The following is a 21,862-nucleotide window of genomic DNA, read 5'->3' on the forward strand; positions in this document are numbered from 1 at the left end:
GCTAAAACTATTTTTGCATAAGATTCTAGTCACTTAAGTAAAAAAAAATTCTATCAATATATTTTGCAAACGCGCTTAAATTTAAATTAAGAACTGACACATCTATATTGAAAGGGTCTGTAATGCGCTTGCGATGATCCTGTATATTTCTTGAGTATAAAATTTATTCGAATAATACAATAAAATTTTCACACACGCCAAAAAATATATAAAAGTAAATTACGAGATAAAATTGAATGAGAATTAATAAAATAAGCCCAATTTTCTGGTCATGGTATTGACCATGACTAGAAAATTAAAAATAATGTTTAATGATAATTTAGCCATTTGGCCATAGCCATTTTTAATAAGTTGAATAGTCACAACGAGTACAAATTAATCCTAAATTTAAAAAAATAGATAATAAAAACGAAAAGAATAACATGACAAATAATGTTCCAATTTACAGTTTAAGCTTTTAGCAAGACCAATTTTGACTGAATTCCTATCCATTCCTAAAATCGAAAGAGTCTACACACTACTAAGACACTATTCTTGTTTTTTCAGATATTAGCTTTTTTCAAATATTTTATTTCAATTGAAAACTAACGTCATTACCAATGCATTCATAATGAGTAACGGGTACTTAAAAAAATCACATCAAAAAAATAATTAATAAAACCTAATCTAATAAAACGATCAATAATTTTCCAATTTACAGTTTCAACTATTAGCAAAACATAACTTCGATGACTTTCTTTTCATTCCTAAAATCGAAAGAATGTATTTCGACGACTCTTATCTTTTTAGTAATCGCATTTTTGAAAAATTCCAAGGAAAACACAAATTTAAATTGACCATTGCATTCCTACTTTAAAAAACCTCAAAACCCAGTCAAAAAACTACAACTACGGCTAGGATTTTCTAGGCATTTCCAGATCTTTCATCGAATACTAGTCCTCAAGTCCATCAAAGCGCTAGCGGTTATAACTCCATGCTTTTGATTACTATAACATCCATCACCAATAGTTATGGTGGAAAATGATGTCGAATTCCTCCTTTGTTGAACGTTTTTCTTCTCTCCAGAAAAAACTTCTGATGGTGTCTGCCTTGGAACTGGGAAGTAATCCCCATGACAATTTTCCAACCAATCCGGACCCTTGGTTTCAAAATATTTGGTCGCTTTCAAGGGTTTTCCTATGGTTTGGTCTGATCTAAACTCTTTTAATGGTCTATCAACTGGTTTAGGTTTTGGTCTAAATTTTTGGTCTGCGGATACGCTAAGCTTAGACTTAGTGTAAGATTTAGATAAGTCTGATGTTTCTTGGAAACTTTTGCTTTTTGTTGATGTTGCTGTTATTTGTGACTTGCTATAAGACAAAATCAAATTAATGGAATGGAATCAAAATAATTATTAATATTTGAATATTATTAAATTTTAAAATTTTAAATTTTAATATTATTATTTTTTAAAATATATTCCTGCTATACATCATTTAGAAAATTTAAGCTTGTGGTGACAAGAGACTTGTCCCAAATCAATAATAAATTTTAATTTAAAATAAACAGAAAGAAACAGGTCGGCGGAAAGTTTATCTTAACCAATTTCATATTTTAGCTACGCCTTACGATTTCAGCCGCATAATTTTTTATCCTGAGAAAATGTCGAAATAAAAAGTAGCCTATGGATTATTCTGGATCGCTAACTATCTACGCACCAAGTTTCGTTGGAATCGATTCAGTTGATTTGGCGTAAAATAGTAATGAACATCCATATACATCGAGAAGTACCTCGACCTTACAGAAGATCACAGCGAAATAATACTGCTTTAAAGCAGTTTTTTGTTCCTATGGTAACTAAGGTGACCACAACTCCTGGGAAAGTTCGGGGGTAGGGTCGGCAACGCGCTTGTGATTCTTTTGGTGTTGCAGGCGTCTATAGGCTACGCTAATCGCTTACCATCAGATGAGCCGTAAGCTTGTTTGCCAATCTAGTTGTATAAAAAAAGGTTTACCTAGAATGAGTCTTTCTCGCTTGTAAGGTTGGAAGATTGTTCTGAAATCCTTTCGCCATGATGCTGTAAAGTTTGTTCCTGTAGTCGTCAACGGACATTTGCTTATCATCTCTTAGGGGAAGGAGAACATCTGACGGTAGAGTCAGTTCGTCTTTTTCACGATGAAATCTACGAAATAATTTATGTTTTATATTCCATTGTAATATAATTAAGACTATATTCTCTTAGACTATGTAGAATAAAAATGTATGGCTTGTAAAAAAAAGAAAACAAGAATAAGAGGGACAATAGACAATCGTTTTTAAGTATTCCAGTAATATGGACGACGTAATTCTAAAATTAAATTCAGTACAATTCAGACAATTAAATTAATTTAAAATCCAAAGAGTTGGAGTATTAGCGGCATCAGATTACGCAATCATTGACTAAAAATACACTTGAAGCTTAGTCTTCTACATACTTAGATAAATGATAAACTTACTTTGCAACATATTCATGATTCAAAGCCCTCTCCGCACTGAGCCTCTTCGCTGGATTAAAGACCAGCAACTGCTGTACCAGTTCCGATGCGTCTCGAGGCGCACACGACAATTGAGCAGTGAGAGAAGATCCTCCAGAACTGGCTGCCAATTCTTTGATCAAGGATGACCCATAACCACTGCATACTGCTGCTATATCTGAAATTTTAGGAGAAAATTATCTGGTACCTTGATTTTTGGTAAGAAAATGTAGTACAATTAACGCGTTTTTAATAGAAACAACATAGTGTTACTGGGACCCAAAAATGAATCTTAATTGAGGAAAGATACAGGAGGAAATGTCTTGCTCGAATTTTGGACGAGCTTGAGAAGATCACATCTCAACAATACTGCTCTCAAGTAGGGTTGCTTTCCTGTAGTGAACAAGTTAAGTGTTCCAGTCCTCTATAGGCAACGATAACCGGATATGCGAACCGTATTCCTTTTTGCCAACCTAGTCATATAAAAAAGAATCCTTCTGTTACCTACCTTCTGACGATGGTCTTGGCAGTACAGACATAATCCTCTCGATTTGATTGACGGTAGACGTTCCCGGGAAGAGAGGTTTCCCGGTCAACATTTCACCGAGGATGCATCCAAGCGACCACATATCTATACCCTTTGTGTAACTTACGGAGACAATAGAGATGAAAGTTTATAAGTTTTATTATTAAAATTAATTTACTAATAATATTATCGATTATTTCTCTCACTCGTAAGCGGAGGCTGCCTATTCTTCGTTGGGCGTAGCTATAAATGAAAGTCTCCGAAGTAGAAACTCCAGATGGCCAAGTGTTTAGAAAATATTTATTATTTTAATGCAGCTAGCCCTAGTAACATAAGATCCATATGGTAAAATATTTTATTTTTCTAGCCAAGCATTTAATTTATAGCCAAGCCCTATTAGCGATACGAATTTCAGCGAAATTGGTGATGACGAGTAGGCGGCCTCTCCTTGTCAGCGGGAAAAAGGGAGGGAAATGGGAATTATTTTTTAACAGCTTTTGTTTTTGAGTTATAGTCGGTCTCAGTTACTGATTTCCACAAAATCAAGATGATTCTAGTGAGGAGCAGGGTGAAAGATTTCATCAGGATCTTCGGAAGCAGAGCGATATCAGTGAAGGTGGGACTTACATAAGATGGCAGTGTATTGCTGGAGTTTGAAACGAGATCTACCTAAAATCGTTCATTCAAGGAAATCGTATTCGTATAAAAGATTATTTGTTAATCTCTTCTAAAATTTTGTAGACATATATATTAATTTTGTCAAAATGATAAAACTGTATATTTCAAAAAGTAAAGCTGCTAGCAATCTCACAGACAAAATTAGAACACAACCTTTTTAATTTAAAAAAGTGTCCACTTTTACATAGAAACTTTAAACGAATTATCTGGTTAGATCTACTTCCATATAAGTTTTTAGCCTTTGAGGGACACTATGAACACTTTAGATTCTATGGGACTTACCCGCGATTATTATTTTGAAAATCCCGATATTTTGGCGTCATTGCATGCACAGTGGTCGCGGGACATGGTCGACGGGACTTTAAGAAAAAGTCCCATAGAATCCAAAGTGTTTGATCGACTGCTATTTGATAAAACCTACCTTTTACTAGCGATGAGTATTTCCGGTGCTCGGTACCATCGTGTCGCCACATAATCCGTTAAGCAAGGGTCCGCTCCGTCTTCCCCACCAGAGTACATTGAAGATACAGACCGCGCTAGTCCAAAGTCTGCCAGTTTTACTCTAATTTTGGAAATTAAGAAACTTTACTTTTAAACCACCTTCAAAAAAGGGAGGAGGTTCTTAATTCGACCTTTATTTATATGTGTGTTGTTCCTCAAAATCAACCTCAGAATTTGATTACGGGTTATACCGATTTTATTTGTTCTAATTTTGTTCGAAAGCTGTTACTTATGATGTGTTCCCATTTTAATTTTAACGAGATTTTACCAGTAACTTTTTAGTTATCCCCAAAAATGCGTATTTATTTTAAAATTTATTCGACTTCCTACGTATTGTGTATTACTGTTCGTCAGGGCAAGAGCGGATCCAGCTTTGGTGCCAGGTGAGGGGGGGGGGGTTACATAGTCGTGGTCAAGTTACAAAAAGTTATAATTTAATTTGGATAATAATAGATACACGTAAAAAGTAGGTAATTTGTACAATTTTATTTTTGTGTTACCCACACATTAGGAATTCTAAACATTTTTGAATATCATATCAAAAATTGACCGCTCCAGCGGGATTCGAACCCGCGTCTCCGACTGACCGTGTCGGCGCTGTAGCCAATTAAGCTATGGAACGATGTACCCGCTAGAGCGAAATTTTTGATATGATGATTTTTGTCTCGGTTTAAGCGTGGGCCATGACCCCTCCCCCTGGATCCGCCCTTGCGTCAAGGTAAATTGAAGTCGTTTTTTTTTTTTTCATTTGCGGGCAGGTGCGTTATAAATAACAATATGGTAAGATTTAGTTAGTCTTGTTTATAGGTACTTAGGTGGCTTTACCAATAAAACTATAAGAACTCATTAGATACCTCAAAGATTAGAAATAAAATATTGCGTAAAATGTAAAACAGGAAAATTATATTACAATTATTTTGTCGTTGAAATGAAATAACCACATCAAAATAATGCAGCTCTCAATACTGTGAAATACATATGGTCAAAAAATAGAGCTTCTGGATAAGGTCGACAAAACTATTGTGATATTCCTGATAACACAGGCGTCAATATGCTAATGTAAATGCTTATCCTCAGGCGAATCGTCCACTTGTTTGCTACCTTAGTGGTAAATGTATTACAAATTTTTAGTTTGTCTTGTAACATAAGTCCATAAAATACAAGAAAGATTGGATAACTTTACCTACTATGAGTATTTCAAGAATCACCAGGTTCTTATTATTAACCGACATCAAAAAGAAGGAGGTTCTCAGTTAAACTGTACTTTTTCTGTGTTACCTCATTATTATTTACGATATTTTACCATTTTTTTTTTCTTGTCGAGTGGTCTCATTCCTAGTCCCATTCACCAGAGTGGTAGCTTTTTGAGCATGGCGAGTAGCTTTTAAGTTGTCCCTAACGATGCGCATTTAATTGATAATTTTTTTGACTACCCACGTTGGTGTTGTTCTCGTTCTATTACTTTTCGATGTGAATTGGAGTCGCTTTTCCCATTAATCTGTCTTTACTTACCGACAGGCACTATCGATAAGCACGTTACTCGGCTTCTGATCCCTGTGTATCACGTTTCCAGAGTGTATGTACTTGGTGGCCTTCAGCATTTGATACATAATATATCTCTTATGTATATCCTTTAGTATATTCCCTCGTTTGATAACGTTGTGTAAATCAGTCTCCATGTATTCGAAGCCGAGGTAGATGTCGCGATTGTTGAGCGCTCTAAAATATAATTAACGCTCTATCAGCAATATATTTAACGAAATTATATCAAATTACTTTAAACAGAGCGTATTTGACGAATATATTATGTGTAAGTGTAGCGTATTTGCTTTGGTAAACCGTTTAGGGCCTGTTTCAGAAGTTGTCGATAGAGTTTATTATAGTTTATTATCCTGCAAATAAATTATGAATAGACTTTAACAGTAGACAGTAGAATAGACTGGACCTTACCTTTCAACTATCTAATAAACTACAAGTGTTAGGTTCATATTTGCGAATAAAAATCTCATAAATACCTACACTGAAATTGAATGTTGAAAAATAATCATAGGTACATCAAAAACTTTTTCTGTTGGATATCATTATCCGCCATATAGCGTTATCCACAACTGGTGCAGTCGCCCCTTAGTCATCCATAAACTGCTTCACCTCGAACGAAGTGTCATTAAGTTCTTAACATAGGCATTATGCAGATTAGCAAGCTACTTGAAATTTTCCAATACATCAAGTAAAACGTGTTTACTTGGTTCACAAACTGGACACTTCGGGAATACAAAATTGTAAAATATATGAGACTAGCTGACCTGGCAAACTTCGTATCGCCTTATTTTTTTTCTTAAATATAATAATTACATATATCAAAATAAAATATACCCTATCTTTCAAGTTGGATCAAACTGCACACGGTGTGCAAATTTGATTAAAATCGGTTAAGTAGTTTAAGAGTTCATCGCGGACAAACATTGTGACACGAGATTTATATATATTGAGATTGTATTGTGTGTCCAATATAAATACAGTGAAGCAAGTATTGATTATGTCCAATTATAAAAGTTGTTATTATAATTCTAAGAACCGAAGACTAAAACAACAATAAACGACTACCTATAATATTATTTTTAAATTAGGGATGTTATTGAGCTCTGTGACCGTATCTGAAAATATCGGGTATCTCTAAGAGGAAACATTTATTTTTTTTAAGAAAAACTTTACGCGCGCTTGAATTGGGGACTAAGCTGGTAATTGCATGACGAGAGCGTTGTGAAAAGTGTGATCGGGTGGGCGAACGGAAGTTGAGAGGGAGATATAAGTTAGATGAAGCTAAAGAAGTTTTACTTCAGTCGTATGGTCTAAAGCACACTCGTTTTTTGTTAACAGCAGCAGAATGATACGTTATCACTGAATGACAGTTCAGTACTTCAGTACTTCGTACTTTAAAATACAGCGCCTCGGGACAATAAATTTTACCGCCACATAAATTACGTGAAAAGGGTTAAAAGCAGCGTATTTATTAGGTGTGTGAGTTTTTTGAATAAAATTGATTAGTAAATTATCGATTATTGTATTTGAACATTTTCGTCTGGTCTTTTTTATATGACACCTATTACGTAATTATCATATAATACTCGATGAAATTAACAATACCCCGTCCAACTATTCATCGTGTAAAAAGTAAATGTCCGCAATGTATGCTTTTGGCCGTAGGGTATATACGCCCTAAGGCCAAAAAGGCATATGTTAACTAAAGTACGTATATATGTAAATTGAAGTCAGGTTTTTCGTTTGGATCAAACACCAATAAGTATACCTATATTATTATTATTGATTTATAAGTTATTAATATAGCCGGCGCCACAGGAAAACTTAATAGACAAAACATAAGTAAATCTTGCATCAAATTGTTAAATTATAGTGATCATCGAAATGTATTGATAATTTTAACATACCCTGGTGGAAATATTTGTTTGGTAAAAGTATTAAAAAATAATAAAAGTCTTTATAACTCTGCAAAACTGAAAAGATCGAATATTCTCTGAAATTCTGGACTTTGGGGCTTATTATTTTGAAAATCTTATGTATAGATCTATAGAGATTTTTTAAGATTTTTTTTCAACATTATTTCTACCCCTACTATACTTTAAAAAGGAGGAGGATCTCAATTCAACTGCATTTTTTATGTGTGCTACCTCAACATTTTACTGGATGGACTGATTTTTATGATTCTTTTTATATTTAAAAGCTGGTGCTTGTCATACAGTCTTATTTATATTTGACCGAGATCTGACTAGGAGTCTTTGAGTTATCTCTACTAATGCCTCTTTAGGTGATTTCGACTACGTTGGCGATGTTCTCATTTTTACCACTAATCGCTGTCAATTGTAAACAGTTTATTTTTTTCTTTTGTTCGAATACAAACACGATTATTTGCCTTTTTTCCTTCTTTTTACCTATCTCTATCTTGCTCTCTCTCTCTTTCACTCTGCTTGATTAATTTGATTACTACATAATTTCATTGCATGATCGATTTCGAAACAAATAACATTTTTATTGACCTACGATTCAATTTTAATGACGCTCTCGTGACTCTAGACTTCCTTACATTTTGTCTACTACATAACTAAATTAAAATCTGCTATTTTAGATAGGCATGATCTAGGTGGAAAAGTTTCTAATAGTTTGTCTAATAGTTTCTAAAGTTAATTTAAAAACGCATGTAATAGTTGCGTCATATTCATGATGCGGGCGCATCAAGTCTAGTTCCAGACTTTTCTTACTTTAGCATATTACCGAACTTGTCGGTCATTGACCTAATTTAATTTTTTAATTTTTTTACATATATTATATATAGTCACTATTTACAAGGTACATTGAAACAATTGCCGACCTAATTAATTGTAACGTAATTAATGTTACAGGTAATTAAATTAAATATATATATAGGTATAGCTGACCTGTGTATACTATGCAGCTTGACGATGTTTGGATGGTTTCTAAACGATTGTAAAAATATAATTTCACGAAAAGTCCGTTGTGCGTCGGTTTGGTTACGAAACGCGTCGAATATCTTTTTTATCGCCACAACATCCTTTGTCTTCCTATCAATCGCCTTCCAGACTATCCCATACGCACCCTTGCCCAGCCTTTTCTTGATATCAAACCTTTTTAGTATGTGTTCATCGATTTCAGACATGTTTTTTTCCGGACTCTTTTTCGGTATTTTATTTTGTACATCTTTTTTTCTCTCATCCCGTTTCGCATTCGTTTGTATTTGACTCATTTTCACGTACGTCCGCTCAAACCACTGCGAAATTTAATTCTAAAATTGTAATTTTCCTTCATGGGATGGATTCATATTTCGTTATTAGTATGAACCTCGAAAATGTAAATTATCGTAAACATGGTTAACTAATTTGAATATTGTAGCATGACTACTGAATTTTAAAATTTTATTGATTATATTTGTACACTAAGCAACCGAAAAAGTCAATATAGAATGAAACCAATCAAAACAATACGAAGTACATAGGTATAATTTATCATTAACTAGATTACGTAAGATATTTCACTCACATGTATAAAACACAAAACTAATCACATTTCCCATAATATATGGTTTTTAAACTAAGATTTGTGTTTTTATTGTAAAATTAAATATAAGCACGTTTTGTTTGACTAGACGTAATTCATTTGTTTACGGCGCCAAACAAATCGGTCGTTACTATGACAACCGAAACCGTCAATTAAAATAATGTTGATCCTGTTTGATCGATTACGATTGAAAATCGATTAAATATAAATAATGAAGTACTAACTCTACGATAAAATATTATTATGGATTGAATTTATATACAAACATGCGGACGCAGGAATTGTTAAAAGAAAGTTAGCTTGAAATATTTCTTTTGTAAATCTTACTAACTTAAATTACTTAACTTCTGTAATCTACTTCTGATGCGCATAGGCCTCTTTCCCCATATAGGAGAAGGATCAAAACTTAATCCACCGCGCTGCTCCAATGCGGGTTGGCGGATATATTTCCTACTATGAGTAACGATCGCTATGAGGTGTACATGATAACAACCGGGACCGACGGCTTAACGTGCTCTCCGAGGCACGGTGGGGAGACCTACAAGGACTGCACAAACACTCAGACCACGGCAAACATCTGTATGGCCAATACAAATGTTTGTCATGTGCGGGATCGCACCCACAACCGCCAGCGCAACAGGTACAATCCATGGCTGTAACCGTTGCGCCAACGCGACGTCTTGCTGAGAACCTATGTAAAAATGATCAAGACATTGTCCCTAACAGCACTTGAACTACATATACACAGAATAATAAATTGGTGAAAGTTATGTATATTTAAATCCATTAAGGCGATTTATTTTATGGTCTTTAAAGAGATACAAAATAAAACAAATCTATTGTTAACATTTTAATTTATGTAATGTGGAATTGCCAAAGGCAACATTAATAACAGCAAATAGCTACGACCTAATAATACTTCTTAATTGAATGCACAAAATGGTTACAGTTATCAAAAGTCAAGATCGATTAATATGAACAATTGAATTATCACAAGTACCTACATAAGTAATTATCTTATTTTATAACGTAACACATTGTTGGTTGTTTTGCGTACTTAAATATTACATAAATTGTATATTTAAAAAAAAAAACTAATCAAGCAGTATAACAATATAAAAAAATATATCACAACAGATAACTAAATGCAGAAAATAATTATCTATAAAAATTTATTGAAACTTACAGTGCGTTTACGTGTAAATCATAAAATTATAAAATGTAATAAAATTTTAAAAACTTATCAATAAAAACCTTTAGTAAGTACCTTATTTTAAATGTAATATCTTAGATATCCTTTAAAATATTAAGAACAATGTTAGTTAGGTCTTATATTGTCTATATATTATATAATAATTGTTAGGAATCATTAATATGTCCATTTTCAAAGGACAAAGCCTGTATCTATATCAAAAAAAAAAGTTTAGGCATAAATACGATTAACAGTACAAAAAAAAAATATCGAAAAATTCATATTTTTTTTAAGAAATTTGAAATACTATGTCAAACAGGCAATTTTCTAAATTCATTATTTTATAAAAAATTGCATGTTTAATAACAATCAAATATACAGTTAAGAAAACTAATATTAAGCGCATAACAATAAAAAAGTACTTAAATGTAAACCATTTCAATGTTAAGCTATTCCTACATTCTTTATTACTTAAATAGTAAAATGTTGTTATTTAGTTTCTAAATTAGTCTATTAAATAAAAAAAAACGTAAAATTACGAATTACTGAAATTATGGCTGAGATTAATGCAAAGGCATTGTCCTTTAATTTGACATTTTTGATAGAATATTTAAAAGCAAACTATCGTACGTTGATAAATCTCCACAGCTTTCTAAACTATAAAGCGGTGAAGGCACAATTTAGATCAACATTATTGCTATTTATAATAGTGGGGGGTGGATCTTTTGTTTCTCTTCTTCAGTCACGCGACGTTGATCGATGGATGATGGTGTTGGCAGTCCACATGGTATCTCTAACATATCAGATTCGTGGGTCATTATGTGCTCAGCTTCCACTGCAATCAATATATTATTTTCCATTAATATGACAATTACTGGAGTTTTCTCCATAAGAAACTATGTAAGGACCCATGGTAAGAAAAAATATGGGAGTTAAATTATGTGAAACGTTACGTTAAATTATGTCTTACTCTATACCGCGTATCGTCTCTTGCGAGAGAGAGATGAACATATTTTTTAATATCAGAGTAACAACAGACTCACATACATTTTTAACCGACTTCCAAAAAAGGAGGAGGTTCTCAATTCGACTGTATTTTTTTTTTTTTTTTTTTTTTTTTTTTTTTTTTATGTATGTTACATCAGAACTTTTGACCGGGTAGACCGATTTCGACAAATTTTGTTTTAATCGAAAGGTGGTGTGTGCCAATTGGTCCCATTTAAATTTATTCGAGATCTAACAACTACTTTTCGAGTTATATCTAATAATGCGTTTTTACTTGACGCTTTTTTCGTCGACCTATGTTGTATTATACCGCATAACTTTCTACTGGATGTACCGATTTTGATAATTCTTTTTTTGTTGAAAAGGGAATATCCCTAGTTTGGTACAGTGATAAGGAAACCAGGATCTGATGATGAGATCCCAGAGAAATCGAGGGAAACTCTCGAAAATCCGTAATAACTTTTGACTGGGTGTACCGATTTTGATAATTTTTAATTTAATCGAAAGCTGATGTTTATCATGTGGTCACATTTAAATTTTATCGAGATCTGATAACTACTTTTTGAGTAATCTTTGATAACGCGTAGTTGCTTGACTATTTTTTCGTCGATCTACGTTGTATTACTTGTCGATGTAATTGAAGTCGGTTTTTTTTCGTTTGCGAGCAAACACAAAAATTATAGTATTATATATATTAGTATAGTAGTACTATATTGTAAATATAGTTGAATACAATATTCATATTGTGTTAGAGGGTTTTTAATTCAAGGAGTTTCGTAAAGATAAGAACACTCGAACATTAAGTAGCTCAATAGTTATGCTATCATAAAAGAAAAAAAAATCAAAGCAGAAAGAAAAAAAAAACATCTACTATTACACTACATGATTACACTACGCCTTAAGACTAAATCTCTTGAAAAACTTTGAAATGATAATTTTTCTATATTGAGCTGCATCTTTATTGTAACATAGATGGTATCCACTCATCTTATATCAGAAGATTATTAATTGTATCAACAAAGGAAACATTAAAACAAATTTTGATAAAAGCATCAAAAATGTCATTTATGTTCTTGTTGTTGTAAAATCGTAATTTTTTACTTTTTTATTTTGTGTTCTTTTGCTAAATTATATATTAACTGCAAGTTACTTACGTCGAAGTCGATGCATTTTGTTTCCATATGCAAGATCCCAATAATAGAGATTAACAAATGTTAGTGGCAGGAGTGGAAACAAGAAATATGCTCTTTTTGTTCTCCTGAACCTATTGTAAAAGAAAAAAATAATTAATTTAAGTCAAATGAGCTCCCAACTATATTCAATAAATGTTTGAGTTTAATAGACATGAGACTAAATTAAATAGGGTCAAGCTGTAGATAAGATAAAAAGTGACTTTTAATATATTTAGATTCATTTACATTATTTTGTCATATTATTTATAACACCGTAGGAATAAAAATCATTAAAAATATATGTTTTTAATTACTTTTAATTAGTGTATATTTTATACTCCAGATAATTACCCAGTAAATAGACCAGTCGTTGCAGCTATCGAGAATACAGTGAACCAAAGGCACAAATCTCTGTTTTTAGCAAGTTCCATGGCTCTTTGTCTTTCAGCCATTTGATTTCTTAGTTGAATTTGTCTTTCCATCTGTAAAAATCAAAGTTATACATGAAAACATAAAAGTTTATATATTCAGTTTTTTTAATTCCAAAAATAAACACCAATTAAAAACCTACAAAATATTTCTTTGATATACTAACTAATGTAGGTACAATTATGCTGGGCAAAAAATTTTAAGAGCAGTAATTAAAGAATGATACTTACAGCAACTTCATTTATATTTTGAAGAAAGTTTTGATTTTTTCTATATTGATCTTCTAAATTAATTGACAAATAGCTTCCCATTTTTAAAACGTTTATTTATTGTCCACTTTTTTCAGTAATACAATCACAGATCTTGTATAAGAGTAATCTTAATGATACAAACAATAGCTTTGGATGAACTTTATTGATCTATTAATATTAATAACAACTTAAGTAAAGTATTCAATTTAAAATGCACTTATCGCATTAATTGTTTAACATATAACTTTTGTTTGGGATTTTCAATCAAATAAATAACAGTACTCTCTATCTTCTCTAGAATTGTTAGCTTGAAATGTCAAATTGTCAATATGTATAGCTGTATGTACTTGTACTATATTAATACAACTACGTAGCCGTTTGGATATTGCTTGAACTTAATGATTCGAAACGATTTAACTTAACCAAGTTACATAATAGTAAAATTTATTAAATCATAGAATGTTTTTACTATCAAAGATTTATCAACGTATATTTGTTTTGTTAAGTATAAGTGGACGGAATTATTTAATAAAATTACTCCTAATTTAAAAATACTTCAAAGAAGTACACTTTATCTTCTAGGTGCACCACTTTTTGATGAAGTAATACAGCTAATTTTCGATTGCTTCAGCCTATCGCAGTCCACTGCTGGACATAGGCCTCCCCAAGTTCACGCCAGACATTATGGCGCAAACTCACGTGTTTTGCCTGTAGTCACCACGCTGGGCAGGCCTGTAGGTGACCGCAATTTTTGATAATAAAATTAAAATATTCGTTGAAAACACTGACAAATTGAGTACTCCAAAATCTACACCAATAATAATAAAATTAAAAAAAAATCTAAAATAATTGAACTTGGATTTTTTTAAATGTTTTTTGTGATTGCCCATAATGTCCCCCCTCCTGTCAACCCTTTAAAGGGATCGTGACATATTACAAGTAATCCTGTATAGGTATACGGTCGATTTGAGTAACCTCCTCTTTTTTTGAAGTCGGTTATAAAAGAGCTCTTGCCACCACCGACGTTCTTGTTCTTGTCGAGCCTATTGGAATTAGTCGCGATGATGGCAAAAGACCTGATGGATTGACGTTGGTTTCATGGGAAAGGGGACGAGCACTTTTGTGTGAAGCAACCTGCGTTTACACACTTACTCCATTTCATGTCAGGGAAACAGCCTTAAAAGCAGAAGTTCGGGGACATGATGTGCACCATAACTATCAATAAATATTTAGTTCTTAAGTATAAGTTCATATATTCATATGTTATATTATGTTACTAAAGCATAGAATGTTTTTAATATTAATATATATCATATCATATATTCATTTTATGTTTATATATTGTTCATTATTAGTTCATAATTCATAATATATTAATTAATGTGTCCGTTGATTCTTTCATGAAATCCTTTCGATTCACTGTGAAATCGATTTTACAGTATTGCAGCTTGGAGCACAAGCTTATATTAACTGACAACTATTAGTAATAGTAAATTTAAGATTCTAAAGTGTCAAAATTCCCGCTTCTATTCTTGAACCTTTTATCGTAAAAGAAATATTAAAGTGAATCAAAATGGGTATTATAGGTTTATCGAAATTAATTGCGGATATTGCACCTCACGCAGTTAAAGAAATGGAAATCAAAAACTATTTTGGTTCGTTAAATATGAAATGGCCGTGCAATAAAAATGCATTGATAATAGGATATTTTAATAAATTTATCTTTTACAGGTAGAAAAGTAGCAATTGACGCATCCATGAGCTTGTATCAGTTTTTAATAGCTGTAAGGAGTGAGGGTTAGTTTTTAGAACTACTTTTCTATGATAGGTTAAGGTTTTAGGTAGGCTTCGTCAACAGGTGATAAAGCATAACCTTAGGGCTTTCGTCGCCTTAACTTTCTTTAAAATTTGTATTCGAAGATTGCAAATAGAAATATCTGACTGATAAAGTAATAACTAAAAAAATAGTAATTGTAAACTTTTATCTGTTGGGTAAAACAGGCTCTAAAAAGGCTTTTGCTGAAGTTACAACTTTTTCGAGTCGGATGATTAAAAACAAGGTTGTCAATTAAACAGTTAACATAGCGATTCCTAATCATTTTTTGTAATGTTACGTCTCTATTATTTAAAAAAAAATTACAGTCCTTTCAATGAATGCTGCAAGATCTTTATTCTTATTTTAATAGTCCAATATATAATAGTTATGTCTAAATAACATTGCATCTGACCAATATCTATACACATTATTATCAAAACATTTATGAACAACTAATTTGAAATAAAGTGAAAACTACATCTAAATTGAAATAAAGTTTAAACAAAACCAGTGTGCCCAGCGACTGAAGTAAAACTTATGAAATCTTCACTAACTTATACCTCTCAACTTCTGTTCGCCATGCTCGATCACACTTTTCGTAACACTCGTCAGGCATTTACCAGCTTACTTCCCAAGTTAAGCGTGCGTAAAGAACTTTCAGTTCAAAAATAAAAATATTCAGTCATCTATTCTGTATGTAAGACAACACAACTAAAGCCACACAAAATTATTGCTTAAATTTAAATAATCTAATATGCTTTGGCTATAAAAGTCTTTTTGATATAAATATTAAATTTATTTATAACCAACTAGCTTTTACCCGTGGCTTCGCTTGCATTGAATTTTTATTTTATTAAAAAGTATCCTATGTTACTTCTAATACCTCTCAAGAATATGTGTACTAAGTTTCATGATGATCGGTTAAGTAGTTTTTGCGTGAAAGCGTAGCAAACAAACTTTATACATTCACATTTATATAATAATACTTACTAGCTGTGCCCACGACTTTGTCCGCATGGAATTTCACAATAAAATATTTTTCAGTTTGCAGAGTTATAAAATAAATCAATTTCTAAAATAAAAGTAGCCTATGTTACTTCTTATTACATCAGCTATCTGCCAGTAAAAGTCCCATCAAAATCGGTCCAGCCGTTTTAAATATTAGCCAGCACAAACAGACAGACAGACAGACAAAAATTGTAAAAAATGTTATTTTGGTATATGTACCGTGTATACATCCATATGCATTAGTAAAAAGTGGTTATTTTATTACAAACAGACACTCCAGTTTAATTTTTTTGTATAGATTATATTAGGAATTATAAAAGTTTTTATGGGATTTTATTAAATATACATACAATGGTAATGGCAACCTTGATCTATCACTTAAAATGCACTATAATTTTTATGGATAAAATAATACAATTACACCATTACTTAATTCTAAAATTTTAGGAGCACAATTAACATCAGTTGATGGTGAAACAACATCACATCTCATGGGAACATTCTATAGGACAATACGTCTAATTGAGAATGGTATAAAACCGGTCTATGTGTTTGACGGTAAACCACCAGAGATGAAATCTCATCAGTTGAACAAGAGGGCTGAGAGACGAGAAGAGGCTGAGAAAGAACTACAGAAGGCTACAGAGGCTGGTAAACATTGCTTAAATGTATCTTTGTTTGTTAAGACAGGTCTGTGGTTTCTTGTTATGATGAGTGAGATATAGTGGAGTATAGTGGTATCGTGTATGGCTTGAACCGCCCATTCAGATTGCCGCCCCGGCCATGGCCTTATTTTTCCCTAGGGTCAGATTGCCGCCCGCGCCATGGCCCTATTTTTCCCTAGGGTAACTGACAACAACTCATGGAGTTGCAGTTAGGAAATGTACAACGCTATTGTTAATGATCTTTCAAACTATAGTTTTTAATAAATATTCACTTATCAATTTTCTCAGGTGACTCTGCTTCGATCGAGAAATTTAACAGGCGTCTCGTTAAAGTAACAAAACAACACGGTCAAGAAGCTAGGGAGCTTTTGAAATTAATGGGAATTCCCGTTGTCGAAGCTCCGTGCGAGGCCGAAGCCCAATGTGCAGCTTTAGTAAGATTTCTAATATAATTTCTCATTTTTTAATCATTCTGCTTCAGAACTTCGATAACTGTACTCTATTTTTAAATAAATGTGTAAAATTCCGTTAAAATTTAAAAAATACAAATATTTCATTGAAAAATAATGTTTAGTGTAGTACACACATTTTTGTAACATTACAGTACAGACATTTTTGTAACAATTTTCGGTCTGTTAAAATTAAGTCGTTCAATTTAAGGATAAAATCAAATTTTAGTTTTTTTTTTTTATGTCACTAGGTCGGCAAACAAGCGTACGGCTCACCTGATGGTAAGCGATTACCGTAGCTTATAGACGCCTGCAACACCAGAAGCATCGCAAGCGCGTTGCCGACCCAATCCCCAATCCCCCCAGGAGCTCTGGTCACCTTACTCACCAACAGGAACACAACACTGCTTGAAAACAGAATTTATTTTGCTGTGATCTTCTGTAAGGTCGTTGTAGTATCTTGAGCTTGACTTTATTTTAGTCTATTCTATACAAAAAAGACAGCAATCACTGCTCTAAACACACAGTAGATTAAAAAAAACTAATGTGCTTTATACCACACGACTGAAGTAAAACTTACGAAATGTTACTCTCTTTCTACCTTCACTAACTTATATATCCTCAACTTCCGTTCGCCTTGCCCGATCACACTTTTCGTAACGCTCTCATCACGTATTCACCAGCTCAATCCCTATGTCAAGCGCGCGTACAGAAGTTAAGTTTTACTTCAAAAATCACATTTTGATACAAATATTTTAAATTAAGTAAATACGATTACTTACGATCCGTTCAAACCGTGTCGTGGTTACGACATCGTCATAATCGAAGTTCAACAGTAAGCAAAACTTATCACTTATGAAAATAGGAACTGACTTTTAATGTACTTAAAGTACACTAGCTGTGCCGGTTTCCCTCACGTTAATTTCCTATATAAATTAACTATCAAACAAAAGAATTTTTCATTTCGAACCAGAAGATAGAACAAACAGACAAACTCATCAGCTTCATAATATTTGTATAAATATATAAATCCATAATTATGTAATCCAGGTAAAAGCCGGTAAAGTGTACGCAGTGGCTACAGAGGATATGGACGCTTTGACCTTCGGAGCCGATGTGCTGTTGCGACACTTGACCTTCTCCGAAGCAAGGAAAATGCCAGTACAGGAATTCCATTTAAACCAGGTGTTGAGTGGATTGGAGCTAAATCATAATGAGGTATAGTAAACGAGATATAGTAACATATAATGGTGGGTGATACAATCATATGTATCAATATAATTATATGTTAGTAGCTGTGTGTCGCAGTTTTAAAAGCGTTAATTAGAGAAAGAATAGTCTATATCGTTTTCAGTATGCTATAACTATGCAACACAAAGGATTTTTCAATTTGAACTACTTTTAAATAAATGGATATAATGTCAAGTTGAATTATGCCTCCTTTCCTACTACAAAAACCTTTCGAATGAATATTTTTCAAAAGGGTAAAAAAACCAAATAGATCAATCAACTATACATCAATTAAACATAATTCTTCTTTATCAGTTTATAGATCTCTGCATACTTCTCGGCTGTGATTACTGTGGCTCGATCCGAGGCATCGGGCCCAAGCGTGCCATCGAACTGATCAAGCAACACCGCAGTATAGAACAAGTGTTAAAGAACATTGACACAAATAAATACCAACCGCCTGAGAACTGGGCTTATGAGGACGCTAGGAGACTCTTTCTTAACCCGGAAATCAGCGATGGAAAGGATATTGAGGTGAGATAATTGTATTTAAATTGTTATAACAAAATAATAATTAAGAAATGAACAAAAAATACATTAACAGTCATTTTTGAGTGTGTGGCTCAGCTGAGATGATAAACTGAGTTATTTATACTGTAACAATTCAGAGTAAAGTTCTATTATAATGTTAGAAATGAACTATAAAAATACAATTCTGATTTCAATCATTTTTAAGTGATTATCAATAAAAAATGTATTAGCAAATGAGTTACAACAGTTTTCTACTTAGTTTTTTTTTTTCCTTAATGATCTCCTCCTGACCAACTTTCAAATTTAATGTTTCGAATAGTATAATTGTTGTTCCTTGAAATATTAGTACATGAACATATTCTTTCATTGTTTAAATAATTACAAAACTTACTGGCGTTTATCGATAACTATTTGACATGACGAATTTGGTACTGCCATATTTTTTCCAGTTTTCTTTTATACAATCACCATCTTGACAATAACTAAAAAAAAGGGTAGAAAGCGGACATTAAATCAAAAAAAAAAAAAAAAAAAAAAAATACATCACAACCCACCTGTGACAATTATTTTCTGACATATATATATTGTCTAAATATCATCATCATTACAGCCTATACAGTCCACTGCTGGACATAGGCCTCCACAAGTTTACGCCAAAAATAGCGTGAACTCATGTGTTTTGCCCATAGTCACCACGCTGGGCAGGCGGGTTGGTGACCGCAGTACTGGCTTTGTCGCACCGAAGACGCTGCTGCCCGTCTTCGGCCTGTGTATTTCAAAGCCAGCAGTTGGGTGGTTATCCCGCCACCGGTCGGCTTTTTAAGTTCCAAGGTGGTAGTGGAACTGTGTTATCCCTTAGTCGCCTCTTACGACACCCACGGGAAGAGAGGGGGTGGCTATATTCTTTGGTACCGTAGCCACACATTACAATTACATTGTCTAAATATATTCCTATTATATAACTTCTCTTACAGTTAAAATGGACGGATCCAGATGAGGAAGGTCTAGTTAAGTTCCTATGTGGTGATAAGCAGTTCAACGAAGACCGAGTCAGGAACGGAACCAAAAAACTTTTGAAAGCCCGTTCTGGCACCACACAGGGCAGACTTGACGGGTTCTTTAAGGTAACACCCACTTTTTGTTTTTTAAATATCCAAATTTAAGAGATATTTCTATTTGCACATGTGAAACTAAATGTGGTAGCTTATTAACTGAGGAGAAAAAGGTTCTAATGGACTACTCAACTTCTTGCTGTAAAAGTCTATTCGTAACTTATACGCTAGCCAAACATTATCCAGATCTGGTGATATGGGCTCTTAGTCGTTTGAATTGTTATTATACATATGTCAGTATATATGTACCTAGCGGACCAGGCAGGCGTTGTCCTGCCCAGAAAACAGCTACCAAATTTGTTATTTACATACCTATAGCAGCGCCACCTACCGGGTCCAATTGAGATAAAACTACCCTATCTCCCAAGTTGGACCAAATTACAGACGCTTACAAAATTTGATAATAATTGGTTCAGTAGTTTCGGAGTTTATCTGGAACATATATCGTGACAAGAATTATATATATATATATATATATATATATATATATATATATAATATGAAAAGTAAACCAGGATTTAATTTTCAAAATAATTTCACAACTTTTGAAAGTAAATGTGTGTGTAATATATTTTTTTTAAATATTGACTAAGATAAAAAAAAAATATTACATTAGACTTGGTCCAAAAGGAATTATATGATTAAAAATTTTATTTTGGAGAGGACGATGTTTGAAAATATCTGAATTTTATATATCTACAAATTTATATTAATAATTTTAGGTTTTATCAACAACACCAAACCCAAAACGTAAAGCAGAAGAAGAGAAAATGAAAGCCAATAAGAAGACAAAAGTGGGGGGTGGAAGGGGCAGAAAACCCAAATAAATATCTCCATAAGTTTATCAATTATAAAATGTACCTCCAACTCCAAATTGTTCTCATTAATAAAAATATGTATTAATGATAGTTGTTTGACATGTTCTGTGATTCAATTGATGATCGTACGTAACGCAAGAGCAGAGTGACAGCAATAAAATTGTACCAGTATTGCTATTAAAATGCAATTCGGAAACGATAATTCGTTTTTTGATGAGCAAATTGAAGGAAATTGAGTATAACAACAAGCATAAGACAATTGTTTGACAAATGACAATATGGATAAATTTTATTTTACACTAGCTGTGCCCGCGACTTCGTCCGCGTAGAATTTAACGAAAAAATATTGTTCAGTTTGCAGAGTTATAAAATAAATAAATTTCTAAAATAAAAGTAAACTAAGTCCTTATTACATTAGCTATCTGCCAGTGAAAGTCCCGTTAGAATCTGTCCAGCCGTTTCAGAGATTAACCGGAACAAATAGACAGACGAAAATTGTAAAAAATGTTATTTTGAGGGTATGTATGTATATATGCTAGTAAAAAGCGGTTATTTTAATATTACAAACTGATACTCCAATTTTAGTGATTTGTATAAAATAGGTGTACATGTTGATTACGCGGCTAAACAAGTTGCTCATTCTTTCTTGTTAAATTTCACAAAAATCATGCGAATTTTAATAACCTTGATTTATCTTACCATTAAAGTAATGTATCGACATATGAAAGACCAGGGCCATGTTTTGAGAGTTATCGAAATGTAGTAAATTTGTGGCTAGTTTTAAATGAGATCTATTTGTTCGGTTATGCGAAAACTACTGAATCGATCGGAACAATACTTATATCATAAGATGCCACGTGTTTCGAAGGTTTTAGTATATCATATTGGTGATTACTTA

The 21,862-nt window shown here is 32.7% G+C and overlaps 3 protein-coding genes across 3 annotated transcripts; 1 reads left to right on the forward strand and 2 right to left on the reverse strand.

Moving 5' to 3' along the window:
• Positions 1–922: 922 nt before the first annotated feature.
• LOC123665625 (mitogen-activated protein kinase 15) lies at positions 923–9,122 on the reverse strand. The gene is made up of 7 exons (XM_045599899.1): positions 8,650–9,122; positions 5,711–5,917; positions 4,119–4,259; positions 3,002–3,141; positions 2,476–2,671; positions 1,995–2,162; positions 923–1,349 (listed from the first exon to the last, which is right to left on the reverse strand). The coding sequence occupies exons 1-7, from the start codon at positions 8,973–8,975 to the stop codon at positions 923–925; spliced, it is 1,605 nt and encodes a 534-aa protein (XP_045455855.1). The 5' UTR covers positions 8,976–9,122.
• Positions 9,123–11,148: 2,026 nt separating this feature from the next.
• Positions 11,149–13,690, reverse strand: LOC123665628 (plasminogen receptor (KT)). Its single transcript, XM_045599903.1, has 4 exons — positions 13,315–13,690; positions 13,007–13,137; positions 12,638–12,747; positions 11,149–11,313 (listed from the first exon to the last, which is right to left on the reverse strand). Exons 1-4 carry the CDS (start codon positions 13,393–13,395, stop codon positions 11,180–11,182), a joined length of 456 nt encoding a protein of 151 aa, XP_045455859.1. The 5' UTR covers positions 13,396–13,690; the 3' UTR covers positions 11,149–11,179.
• Positions 13,691–14,848: 1,158 nt separating this feature from the next.
• Positions 14,849–21,050, forward strand: LOC123665607 (flap endonuclease 1). Its single transcript, XM_045599888.1, has 8 exons — positions 14,849–14,990; positions 15,067–15,132; positions 16,607–16,810; positions 17,113–17,258; positions 18,324–18,491; positions 18,819–19,037; positions 20,009–20,158; positions 20,869–21,050. The coding sequence occupies exons 1-8, from the start codon at positions 14,909–14,911 to the stop codon at positions 20,971–20,973; spliced, it is 1,140 nt and encodes a 379-aa protein (XP_045455844.1). The 5' UTR covers positions 14,849–14,908; the 3' UTR covers positions 20,974–21,050.
• Positions 21,051–21,862: the final 812 nt, after the last annotated feature.

This window comes from Melitaea cinxia, chromosome 24 (assembly GCF_905220565.1).
Source record: "Melitaea cinxia chromosome 24, ilMelCinx1.1, whole genome shotgun sequence".
Classification (NCBI taxonomy): Eukaryota; Metazoa; Arthropoda; class Insecta; order Lepidoptera; family Nymphalidae; genus Melitaea; species Melitaea cinxia.

Coding starts and splice junctions, on each gene's coding strand:
- LOC123665625 (XM_045599899.1), bottom strand. CDS start 8,975: ATGAGTCAAATACAAACGAATGCGAAACGGGATGAGAGAAAAAAAGAT. Junction 3,142..4,118: donor ATACTCATCGCTAGTAAAAG/GTAGGTTTTATC, acceptor TGTCTCCGTAAG/TTACACAAAGGGTATAGATA. Junction 1,350..1,994: donor GCGAGAAAGACTCATTCTAG/GTAAACCTTTTT, acceptor TTTGTCTTATAG/CAAGTCACAAATAACAGCAA.
- LOC123665628 (XM_045599903.1), bottom strand. CDS start 13,395: ATGGGAAGCTATTTGTCAATTAATTTAGAAGATCAATATAGAAAAAAT. Junction 13,138..13,314: donor AAAATATAAATGAAGTTGCT/GTAAGTATCATT, acceptor TGATTTTTACAG/ATGGAAAGACAAATTCAACT. Junction 12,748..13,006: donor ACGACTGGTCTATTTACTGG/GTAATTATCTGG, acceptor CTTTTACAATAG/GTTCAGGAGAACAAAAAGAG.
- LOC123665607 (XM_045599888.1), top strand. CDS start 14,909: ATGGGTATTATAGGTTTATCGAAATTAATTGCGGATATTGCACCTCAC. Junction 16,811..17,112: donor ACAGAAGGCTACAGAGGCTG/GTAAACATTGCT, acceptor CAATTTTCTCAG/GTGACTCTGCTTCGATCGAG. Junction 20,159..20,868: donor GACTTGACGGGTTCTTTAAG/GTAACACCCACT, acceptor TAATAATTTTAG/GTTTTATCAACAACACCAAA.